Source organism: Zootermopsis nevadensis, unplaced genomic scaffold, assembly GCF_977971745.1.
Source record: "Zootermopsis nevadensis isolate Lab colony 2312 unplaced genomic scaffold, Znev_1.0 Znev_ptg000005l, whole genome shotgun sequence".
NCBI lineage: Eukaryota > Metazoa > Arthropoda > Insecta > Blattodea > Termopsidae > Zootermopsis > Zootermopsis nevadensis.
In genome coordinates this window covers 554,606-567,672 of record NW_028259137.1, presented here as the reverse complement: position 1 = coordinate 567,672, position 13,067 = coordinate 554,606, and the positions used below count along the sequence as shown (strand labels likewise).

The 13,067-nt window shown below is 35.2% G+C and overlaps 1 protein-coding gene across 11 annotated transcripts in view; it reads right to left on the bottom strand.

Moving 5' to 3' along the window:
- Positions 1 to 13,067, bottom strand: part of LOC110835440 (focadhesin) — a 49,895-nt gene that overhangs the window by 35,334 nt on the left and 1,494 nt on the right. For 10 of the 11 annotated variants that reach the window (XR_002544907.2, XR_002544905.2, XR_002544906.2 and 7 more), the window contains exons 2-7: positions 12,902 to 12,977; positions 12,446 to 12,511; positions 7,572 to 7,726; positions 5,864 to 6,067; positions 1,805 to 1,982; positions 779 to 1,061 (exon numbers count right to left, since the gene is read on the bottom strand). Coding sequence is in view for 8 of the 11 variants with exons in the window: in XM_022075651.2 (XP_021931343.1) it covers positions 779 to 1,061; positions 1,805 to 1,982; positions 5,864 to 6,067; positions 7,572 to 7,726; positions 12,446 to 12,511; positions 12,902 to 12,955 (940 nt within the window). In the remaining 3 variants the exon portion in view is untranslated. Of the gene's footprint in view, positions 1 to 778; positions 1,062 to 1,607; positions 1,745 to 1,804; positions 1,983 to 5,863; positions 6,068 to 7,571; positions 7,727 to 12,445; positions 12,512 to 12,901; positions 12,978 to 13,067 lie in introns of those variants that run through there. The other variant, XM_022075652.2, reaches the window with a different exon arrangement.

Here is a 13,067-nt window from a genome sequence, read left to right as displayed (position 1 = left end):
CAAATCATATCTTCACTGTACACTTGGAAAGTATAGTGCATGGAATTTATATTGTGTCTGATGTGCTTATGTTAATATGGATGTTTGCATCTGTTCTGACTGCTTCAAGGAGTAACACATAAATCCGTATTAGTAAGGTCACATAAATCTTATCTTTATAATCTACAGATATTATAAAATTTGCTAATGAAATTTCATTAAAATTTTAGAATTTATAGTAAATTTAGTCCATGGATATATTTCTTGTAAATTAAAATTCTATCTCCATCTTCAGGCTATTTAAAGTCATTTAAATCCCCTAGTACTAATGGATTGAAGCTTTGTAACAGAACACTTCTTACAGTCAGGACAATTTTTACAGTTAAGGATTGTCCATTCTATTCCCATCCACCAAGCTGAAGAACAATCACAAATCCATGCCTAGAAGAAAGGTTGTGCAAAATGCAATATTATTAACACCCCTTCCCTAACAATCACACCACAATGCTAAGGAATGTTGATGAATGCCATTTTTTGTGATACTCAGAGAAACATTTATTTTAAATTCGTCCAATTTTAGCAATCTGGTGGCACACTAGTAGCTAGACCTCAGCACTCATCATTGCTTAAAGACCACCCATTATCAGCTGTCCATAATTCTTTATTCAGTTAATCAGCAGTGATCCTAATGTCTGTAATCCAAGAACACACACTACACGGTGGTGGTAAGGACGTCAGATGTGTAAAGCCATTATACAACTTTAAAATAGATTAGTATCACAAAAGAAGAAAAACTTACAGAAGACGATCAGATCCCTCAAATAGATTACAGGACATAAACCAACAGTTTTGGAGAGAAGCATGAGAATGCAGCTACTTGTCTCAGGGCTTATGACCAGAAGGCGAGTAAGAGCTGACAGGCAAGATCGAGGGTCATGACCATGGCATATCAGCCGATGGGTCAGTGCAGTTATGAATGGAGCCAGTATAGAACACAAAGGTGTGTCTTCATTCTGCAACGCCAGTTCTACCAGCATCAGAAACATATGGCTTGTTCTAAGTGTCTCTGCCTCAGACTCAACCTGAAATGATACGATTTATACAAACAGGGAATAAAATGTTTAGTTTAATAATTGGCACAAGCTGTATACAACATACAGAAGTACACAGACAGCAGAACAACAAAATCTGCATGTGGAAAGTAAGACAAGTCAACTGCAACAGCTGACATGATACCAACATTTTGTGAAAAAGAGTATTTTTTTTGTGATTTGGTGTTCTCACGGTGGTGAAGATGTCAACTGTGTCCTTTAGGAAATGACACTATGTAGTCTTGTAGGTAATTACCAACATTTTGAAGGATTCTATAGCCTCCATCTTCAGAGTCAGAGATCAAGATGGCGATAATGTGTTCCTCCGAAATACTGGTAACCACTTACAATACTAGTGATATCACCAACCCTGACAACAACAAAAGTAACTTTGCCTAGGTGGCACTATATATTATTATATTGTATGTGTGTTGGACTCATGTAAGGCATTATACACAATACTAATTATTTTAAAACATATAAAATATTACATCTCTTAAAACATATATGCAAATAAATGTGACAATTATAACTAACATGTAAACTGCATGACATGTCAAGGCCTATACTGACGATAATTCAACAGAACTGAAATGTAGCATAGGGAAGAAATATGTGATGAAGTGCTCACAAAATAATCACTATAGTACATTACAATGTTACTGATTAAGATGCTTTAACGAAGACTTCTTTCTATCATGTAACAACATTTCTGACAAAATTAATTTTCTTACCGGAAGCCAAGATAAAACTTCAAACAGGATATCCTTTGTTTCATATGAAAATGTGGTTTTAAGTAGTAGCATCCATATCTGTTGTTTGCAGGCCATAGACAGATTCGGTGGCAGGGATGGATTACACAGTACGTACAAGAATACAGGATGCAGTAATTCCAAACTGTTCTGAACAACACTGCAACCAAGCACCATAATAAAGTCTTTTTATGGTTTTTTGAACAAAGCAAACAAAATGAAACCATATAATACGGGTGTGCCTGCTGTCCATCTGCTTCTGTTACATAATATATCTCTTAAATTACTGAACAGACTTTGATGAAATTGTTTATTATGTAAAAGCAATAAACTAAATTTAGTTTTGATTCATATCAATTAAATACAATCACTTCACATAAAGCTCAAATCAAACATTATCATTTTTCTCAGAAAACATCTCATTCTAAAACGTTAGCAACACAACATTAAACTGTAATTACACTATTATCTACAACTTTTATTTATTTTTTAATTTGACAAGTAAGAAAATATGACTAAAAATAAAGCTACTACAGTGTAAACAGTTTTGCAATAGTTAATACATGTAAAACATGAATTCATTTGACCTTTATTTAAAAAATGGCAGATAGAGTTACTACCTTGTCATATAATTGCAACAGATACATATATAACAGGATGAGCCTGGATAGCTCAGTCAGTATAGTGACTAGCTACGGGCTGGACGACCGGGTTCGATCCCCGACAGGGGCAGAGGATTTTTCCTCTAGCCTCTGCGTCCAGACCGGCTCTGGGGCCCACCCAGCCTCCTCTACAATGGGTACCGGGGTCCTTTCCCGGGAGTAAAGCCGGTCGGGGCGTGATGCTGACCACTCACCCCCATCTAGTGCCGAGGTCAAGGAAGAGAGGAGCTATACCTCCACTCCCCCCAAGTGCCTACATGGCGTATAGTGGGACAAACTTTTTTACATATATAACAGGAATGAACGAATACAAGAAACAATGAGATATGTAAAATTACAAAGACCACATTTGGAAAACATGTACTGTAATTCAGAGTAAACCCTACCACCTCTGTTCACAGGTAGTCAGAACAACAAAAGCTGCAGCTCTCTGCTTTGGTTCTTGTCACAGTTCTCCAAATTGTAACTAGAAAACTGCATAAATATTTCACCAAATGAGATTATTCCTATATTGTATTTATTTATTTATTTGCTTTCTATACACAATAATAGATGACGATAAATGTTCATCTAATCTTTACGCTAGCTACCAATACCATTAGCAATTTCACAATATAAATTATGTAAACATATAAAATAATTACAACCTCTAACCTTCTTCTCTTAATTCCTTACACTCTTTATCCAAAGCTTATCTGTCATTATGTTCTCAAATATTTTAAGCAAAAATTCTCCTGTCTTCTTCAGTGATAGTTTTTTCTGGTTGCAATATTAAAAATAAGTGTCTCATTATCAAAATGTCCCTATTCATCCTAAATGTAAGCTTCACAATGCAGGATAGACTCAGAACATTTTAAAATTTTGTATACTGGAACTTCTTCCTTGCTACACAAGACTTTCATTTTTTGGTTTTAACTCTCAGAATCTTTTAATCTCAAATCCAACAAGTTCACATACATCTTTATTTGCAATTCCAGTTACATGTAATATTATATAATTTCTGTCTGCATTCTAACTTTCTTAGTATGTAAAAATGTAATGTATTCTTCCCATTCACACTGTAAACATATTTTGCATTACATTTCTGACTTACAATCTTCACTACACTTCTGAGGTTTAAGGTTCTAACAGTGATGACAATGATGTTCTACTGGTTTTGGGCTGAAGATGCAAATAGTATATTTTGTTGAAACACTGGGATCTACCTATACGTCCACATGGCATCACTACCCAGAACAACAACAATGTTCAGTGTATTTACCCAATTCACCACCTCTTGAATTCAAATATAGCTCAAGCCAATGGTATCCAGCTAATGCTTTAACTATGCAGCCCAATTCATGTTATTTTCATTGTTTTACAGTAATTCTTCATTTTGAAAAAGGATGTACTACTTAAAAGTATTTTATTAAATGAAAACTAATTTTCCATGGATTCATAATGCATTTTTATGTTATTTGTACTGTATTTCACCATGCTGTTAGTAGCACAAACAATATAGTGTCAAATGATAGGATGATTCATGAATAATGAATTGGAAGACATGGAAGGAAAAGGCCTTATTTAAGTTACTATCCTAGCATTTGCCTGGAGGAACTGAGGAAATCCATGAAAGCTCTGAGTCAGGATAACAAATTTCCAGGTTAAGATTTTAACCTGGGACCTCCCAAATATGAAACACGAATGCTAACCACTCGACAATAAAGAGTTTCTAATTGCAAATGAACTGTACTAATTAAAACAAATATATGATATAAGAGAGGAATGGAACAAAAAAGGAAAAAAGGAAAACAGAAACAAAATAGCTCTATTCAGTACTGAGAGACAGTAAATAATTCATGCACTGGTAAAAGTAGATGGCTGGTTATATTGTTTAATGTGATCTGTTTTCACTGTAGTATAATTTTGTTAGAGTGAAATTTCATTACATATGCTGAAAAAGGGAAACTATTTTTTTGGTAAGTTAACATAAAAATTCAGTGATTAGTAAAACAAATATTTAATTGAATCTCCTTTTTTGGCTTTTTTTTTGTAATTAATGTTACTGTAGTATGTGGAACATCTACAGACATGTATTACACAATACGAACAATGAAGGTGAAACAGACTATTCTTCAGTGCCCTAACTTCAACTTCTAGATTATCATCATAATCAGCAACACCAATATAATTACTGCTGATAGCCATTTGCTTTTGCATAACACCCTTGTGCAGCCAAACTTGAGTATGCATCTGTTACAAGGAACTTCACGACACATCTATTTAAACATGTAGTACCATGCAGTCTGGTAGTTTACCTTTACCAACACTTCAGATGTCTTTGCTGCCTCCATCATCAGCAATGACCTCCGAAACATTGGTAAACTTCTACAAGACTACATGGCGCTACAACCCACAAGACAGCCGTCTTCATTCATACTGCCATGAGAACTTCAAATCCTATTTAGACAAACTTAATGTAATTAACATGCCATAATCCTTAAAAGGATATATGCCATCTAAATAATATTTAATAATCTGGTTTCTGTCTCCAAGAAAATACACTGCACATAACACAATTTTTAATGGTGTTTAGGAAAACGTTCACCATTCATTCTAAGAACCAAATGAAACTCATTGAGTACCATGTGGGTGACATGCCAAATTACCAAACATTAAACCAGATGCACACATAGATACCATTATACCGGGTCTACAATTTATGCTGTAACGGCCTTGCTTGCATTGCGTGCTCGGCCGAGTGCACTGTTGACGTCGGCAGGCTGGCGCGTGTTATTCCCGTGAGTCACAGGCGAATCAGTTTCAGTGCCGCTAGTAACAGCGAACTACGAATATTTCTCGTCACTAACACGTTATTACATTAATTTTCTTACCTTAAATCACAAAAGATGTTCAAAGTGACTTCCTTGTGCTTGTAGGCAAGCTTCACATCTCGTTAACATGTTTCGAAATACTTGACGAAGCTCTTCTTGGGAAATTGCCGAAATGAATTGTGGTTTCCTGTTCTTCTTTTTATCCAAAACTGATCCCGTACTACAAATTTTTTTTATTAATCTCTCTATCATGGGCCTGCTAGGAACACTTTCACCGGGAAAATGTCTGCGATATTTACGGCGGCATCTTCCGTAGGATGAATATTTGGCATATGTTTCGACTAAGAACACACGTTGCTTAATACTGTACACCATATTATCAACGTCAATCCGCGACGAGAGACGCAATAAAACTGATTCGCCTGTGTTCACGGGAAGAACACGGACCAGTCCGGCCGACGTCACCAGATCGCCAGCCGACCACGCAGCACAAGCAAGGCCGTTACAGCATAAATTGAAGACCCGGTACAATGAACACTTAAAACCAAAAGAGCGTATATACTTACATGTCCTCGTTATGACTGCAGATAAACTGCATTACACTGAATACATCGAACCAAGAATCTTTATTCTGCTTCAGTACAGTAATCAAAGGATGTTGTGGGGATCGAAGGCTGAATGGACACCGGTATGATTTATTTTCAGAGAGTCTTGCTTTAAGATCAAGAATCAACAAAGCTCCAATAGAAGATATTACTCCAGTGTAATTTCTGAAAATAAGAAAGAGGCAAAAATACAAAGAATATATAACTGCAAGATATTAATTTCAAGAAAATGTCTACATCATCAGAAATGTCTTGCGCTATAAGTGTATTTACATATGTACAAAGCCTGATAAATAAATAACTGAACATGTTTTAATGCAGCAGCTGGGAATTATGGTAACTTAAAACATGTTACAGCGCATGACTACATGGTTCTGCAGTAAATGTTTACAAAGTGAAGCTTTCGTGGCGACTGAAGTTGATGAAAGACTCTCGGGCAACAAGCCACGTCAGAAGAAATGGTCCATGCACCATTCAGCCACCTGACACGGTTTATCGCCTGAGAGTCTTTCATTAGTAAATGTTTATTTTGTGAAGTGTTTTGTTTGCATGTCAAAATATTCATAATAAATTTTTAGAATCAAGACTCAGCATTAAATTGTTGGTATATTTGGGGAAAAATGCTACTTACATTTACAAAATATCATAAAAAATTTAGGGAGAAGAAAACTGAGTATAACTGAGGTTTTTGTATTGGTTAACTATTTGAAGATGGAATTAAATATGTTATAGTTGAAAAAAGATATAGCTGATAACTTTGAGAAATGATAAAAATCTGGAAAAAATTACTAAAATGGTAAGAAATAAGTCACTTCACTGTTCAGAAAATAGCAAAAGAACTGAACACGAACAGAGAATCTGTGAGAATGATTCTGATTGAAGATCTCACGATCAAAGTGTGAGCCAAAATTGTACCCAAGGAACTCAGTGATAAGCAAGAAATGAAGAGAAAATATCAGCTCAGACCTTTTAGCAAGGTTGTGGCTCTAGCAGTCAAAATCAGGATTGAATAGAAATTGTGCAGAGGCAGTGGGCTTGTTACTCATTACTCATAAATGCACACTTCAAAGACAAAGAAACCTCCCACATAGGAGGAGGCGAAGGCTCGACTTAACACAATTACTTGATTGTCAAGAGCTTGTACTTAAAGGACGGCATATAAGAAACACCTAAATTACCATTGTAAAAGCAAAAATATGAGTAACATATGTAAATTCCTTGGAAATGTGGCTGTGAGGTTGCGTGCCATGTTAGGTGGGTCCTTTGTGACCACAGCAAGGCACATCCTCTGGTTGAGGACAGAGAAGGCCTCCCGATACAGAGTGTAGCTGCGAATACGTTGAATAAATAGTAGTGGGCAGACAACAAGGGGTGGTCCTCCAGTTTGGGTGAATTTTATTATGAAATGTCTAAAAGCACCTTGGACCTGTTATCCAATTGGTGCAGATGATACAGTGGCCTCAGTATGAAACTGACCACTCACCTTCTCATAGTAGTCTGGAAAGCATGGCGTTTTCCTCCATGTCTCATATATGCCTTCATATAATGGTGTTTATCCACAGGGAGAACCATGCCCCTGCATTCAGTTCTTTCCAATAAGAATTAAACATAGTCTTAGATATCACATATAAATAAAAATCTATCTTGAAACTAAAACAGTAATACAAACCTGACTGTGGGCAATGTTGCTATGAAGCTGGATAAAGTTGGTATTACTCCAAGTTCACCAACTTCAACAAGAGTTACAACTCCCTGGCAAGCTGTAATACTTATAATGGGATCAGCATCTTCACATTTCTCCTTTAGTAATATCAGTTCTGGCAGCTGACAAAAATGCAAAAAGTTGTAAATGAAAACAGTACATTTTAAGTTAATTATCTTATCTGAGTGATCTGCAAGACTAGAACATGCTTGGCATGCAGCTTATTAATGAAGTCTGTTAACACTGTCAACACAGATGAATACAGCTTTACAGAAAAGTACACTTTGGTTAGTAAGTCACTTGATGAAACCTTCTCCATCTCTTTTTAAGAAACAGCATTACAGAAAAGAACATATTTTCTATAATACATTAGTTACGCACATGTGAATAAAAGCAATGCACCACATAAAATACACAGTACAGCACAGTACCTGTTCATTACAGACTATGTTAGTAGAAAAGGCCTGTTGAAATTCACAAATTTCTCCCTTTTTACCATTACCTCCTTCTACCACCTCTCTCACATTCCTTTCAATGAAGAACTACAATGAAAAATATCTGCCATATTTTTGTCACCCATATGAAAGCATTTCTACAAGTTGCCTAACAATAACAACACTTGTAAAGTAAAACCCTGTGCCATCTAGCATCCTTATTGAAAACTTATAGGTCTATGTGAGTGCAATATGTGTAGCATAACACATACAGATTTTTGACGTACTTTGTTCTGAAGATAGGCAGAACTCAAAGGATACTTTACAATTCATTGCAAAGGTTATTAGGTAATAGATGAGTTAAGCAATACACTGGAAAAGTGAACTAATTCTTCTTCTTCTATGGCTCTCCGGTCCGTATTCGGCCTCCTCAATTCTCCTCTTCCATTCGGCCCTATCCTCCGCTGACTTCTTCCAATTTCTAATCCTCAGGAGCAGTGTGGCATCCGTTTGAACTGCATCCTCCCATCTGTTCCTGGGTCTTCCAACTGGTCTTCTTCCTCCGACACTTCCTTTGAATATCATCTTTGGAATTCGGATGTCGTCCATTCGAATCAGGTGACCTCCCCATTGTAGTCTCTTGATTTTTACAAATTGTGACAATGGTATGTCTTTATATAATTTATAAATTTCCTGATTAGTTTTTATCCTCCATTCACCTGCTTCTTGTGTTCGGCCAAAAATTTTACTCAGGATTTAATTAACTAATTACTTAATGACACTATCTCAACAGCAGGGGTGATTAGTATTGAATAAGTTAAGGACTGAATTTGGAACATTAAACTGATATATCACATAATTTATTTATTATTTAATGATTATTTTTCAACTGCAGAGGTTATACAGCATCAGATGAGTTGAAAAGATGATCACAAATAGTGAGTTAATGATAATTATAACAGGGCAGTTGAGGTATATCCCTTAAGTTACTCAAATGAGATTCACTGACACAGACTAAGGAAAACCATGAATAACCTGCTAGCATAGACAGTAATTTGACCAAGACTCAAACAAGGTTTCTGCCAACAATAAGTATAAATCTAGAATATAAAGGCATTGCCACCTTACTGAGTTAAATTAAATGGGCCACAGAAGAAGTGATTGCAGGTTACTTCAAGGTACTGTCCCAAACTGAGTAAAATCATTAAATACTCAATCAGTCCAACCCCAAGACAAATAAATCTTGATTCATAATTACTCAATGAAATTTCTTATCAGAACATATTGTGTTCGTGCCCAAAATGAAACTCCCAAGAACAATAAACAAGTGATACATTTACATACAGTGTGTCCCAAAAAGATGTATACACATTGTAATACAGAATATTAACCTTGCACGTATACATCTTTTTTTAAAACTGTATTTATACATGTGGTGTAGGTTACAACAGTGAAAGCAGTTATGTTCATTCAAGACTAAATGTAAACAATATAACTACAAAACATTGGCTTAAGCAATCTAAGTTAATTTGTATGTCTTATAATAATGTTCTCTGAGGCTCACTATGTTAGCAAGTTAGATTAATTTATATCAGGTAAATTTAGTATAGTTCAGCTTAGATTAAAAAATTTAGTGGGGATGCTAGTTTCACCATACACCTTGAATACTCATTTCTGAAGATTCACAATAAAGAGTATATTTTCAAAGTTCCATGCAACCTATTATAAGGCACAAATTTTCAGGCTTCTTTGTTTCATGTACAGCTAGATATCTTAATAAAGCAATGAAATGGTGCATAATATTAAACAGCCCAGTACAGTAATACATTACCTGTCATTAAAAATGTACTGAATATGGGAAAGCTATGTTTGATTTATTAAAGTAACTAGCAGAGTGCCTGCAGTGTTACTGTAGGGAAATTTAAAAAAAATCTTTATATTTCTTATTAATTTTTATTTCCCAAAAGTTTACCACAGGCATGATCATTCAATACACAACAATTATTACCAACCCTAAACCCAGCATCTTCATTGATATAAAAACCCAGGGCAGTTGTTTGCTTTGTGATCTTAGTTCCTCTAATTTCCTTGCTACAACAATTTTGTTCTGTGAACCATTTTATCATGCTTAGATTCCTAGCTACTGAAACTATCTTCACCAGCAATTAAACCCAGGGCAGTTTTTAAAGGTTTTAACCTTCCTTTCTGTAATCTTCTCTTAGAAACAATCAATTCTGTTCTTAGCATCATTCTTCTACCATGCTTAGTTTCTGTTCATAAATAATGAAGCATGGCTTTACATTAGTAGACTTGTCAATATGCAAAATGTAAGAATAAGGAGAAATTAACATACCCACATTATTCAACAATTGTCATTACACAGTTTTAAAACGGGGGCTCGAAGTACTGTAAGTGAAAGTCAGGTCATTAGCCTGATATTTTTTCACCAAACTGAGAACTTTTATCAGTACATGAACAATATACTGAATACTTTATTTATTAATTCAATTCTAAAGGGTTTTGACGACGGTAGTTTACACTTAAAATTATTCACTGTCAGGACTTTTCCCATCGTCTCTTCTTTAAAACCACCAGAGAGGTACCTCTCACCTGAAGACGGAGACAGAACCAGCCTCTGAAACGTCATGGTTTTAAAGAACAGACGATGGAAAAAGTCCTGACAATGAATAATTTTAAACTTTATTTATTAACTTACAGCTGAAGAAAAATATGAGTATTTCCAGCATTACAGTGCATGCATATAATGCTGATAATCAATGGATAATACACGTGAAGTGTCTGACAACAGAATAATCAGCAAAGTACTGACAAGATCCCCTGATTTTGTTGAACCGACTTTTAACTGTGGGGAAACTAAAATGTATAAGAATAACCCTCACACTACTAAAGCCCTCTGGAATAAAATAATAAATGGAATTATTTCAGTTACTGAAGCTGAACTTCATAGAAGTGTCTCACTCTTGCTTATATGATGCAAGACATGCATGAGAGCAGAAAGGGGGCACTTCAAACAATTCTTATGAAATATGTTAAATTGTCATGTTTCTAAGTACATATTAAGTCAAAAAGCTCTGTGTGATAAATGAGATTGACACAGGACATAAATGTGTGCTGTTCTGCGTGTAGGTATGCAGTAAGACGACAGCTGTCTTCTGGGTTGTAGCCTGATGATGATGGCAGTATGAACGTCTGAAACATTGGTAAATTTCTACCAGCACGGCACTACAACCCGGAAGACAGTCATCTTCATACTCACCAACATGAGAACCTCAAATCCTACAGGTATGCAGCAGTTTGCTGTTAACCTATTAGAAGATTAGTTTCATTCTTGATTGAACATACTGTAATGTTGACCACAAAAACAATAACACGGTGTTAGGTGGATGCAGTCCTTTGGACTAATAACTCAGTTTAATAATTATCAAAAATATCAAACAACTATGGAAATCAATGAGTAGAGGTTATAACTAATAGTTAACAATGTTACTTATCTATAGGCTATGAACCTCTTTCATACATTTAAACCAACAGATTATGTGGCATTGCTTTTTATTCCTGTACATTCTTTCTCTTCATAAATAACTTCATGGAGCAGATGGCCTCTTGGGAAGCTGACATTCACACACATAGTCAAGAAATCCCCTGCTCTTTTATGGGATCTTAAGGTTCACTACTGTGTTCATAACAGCCCACCACCACTCTCTTTCTTGAGCCAGATGAATCCAATCCATACCCTCCTCCTGGATTCCTTACAATCAATTTTAATCAGGGCTGTAGAGTCAGAGTCAGAAGAAATTTTAGGTGGAGTCGGAGTCGGTAAAAATGTATCAACTCCGACTTCGATATAAAATCTTAAGAAAATACTATTTTAACACTTTCGCTACCATGTGAGCTGCTGGCAGCCACACGCTCCGGGAGATTCAATGAAGCATAGAGCCACGTGGTGTGGGAATAATGCTTTGTAACTTTGTCCCCAGCACCTTAAGAATACAAACTGTCTATAAATCAAACGATTTCTGCAATAACCATTAGACTTATATTTAAATATATGTTATAAGTCTAAAAAGTAGCCTGATGATTCACATGGTGATGATGAAAAATCTTGTGGTACCATTTACCATTTTAGTAGGTTTACCATAATTAATACATATTGAGCTTTTATGAAGGAGTCTGACACGGAGCCAGGGGTTTTAATACCAACTCCACAGCCCTGATTTTAATACTTTGAATATTGTCCTCCCATCTACACCCAGGTCTTCTTGATGGTCTCTTCCATTCAGGCTTTTAAACTAAACAAAATTGTGCATGCACTTATAATTTCACCCATGTAAATTTTTTCCCTTTATTCAAACATCAATAAGACAGATATTATTTTTTATTTCTCACCTCTTCAATTTTTCCAGAATGTGGAGCACCTTTCATTTTTATAGTATCAACAAGTTTGGAAACTGCCTGTCAACAATCAAGTAAATATTTTGTTAGTGAATAAACCACACCAGGCCAGAAACCAAAGAAACATTAATATTACACACATAAAGTTTCAGAAATAAATAAAGTTTAATTTAATTCCTCCTTTAACCTTTATTGCATGGGAATAGTAGATTTAAATCTCACATGAATAAAGATTAAACTGCATACTACATGTCCTGGCAACCTTATTTAAATTACTATAATACCTAGATATGAGAAAAAACCAAAAAGTTATAAGTTATGCAATAGCTGTTTGGTCTATCACTGTACACACAAAACAGAATCAGTATTAGGATACAAGAAGTTAATTATTGTTTTTTGGAATTTAAAGTTATTTACTGCCAAATTAAAAGACATAATGGGAGTACTTACATTCACCACTAAAATGGCATTCTTCTTCTGCAGTTTATATTCAATTTCATCCATTCTTCATCAAATTTTCATAAATCTGTAAAGAAAATATTACAAATGTTTGAAAACATGCAAGAATTTGAACTTGTGGGGTAAGAAAAGAAAGTAGAAGGGTAAAGCTAATAGC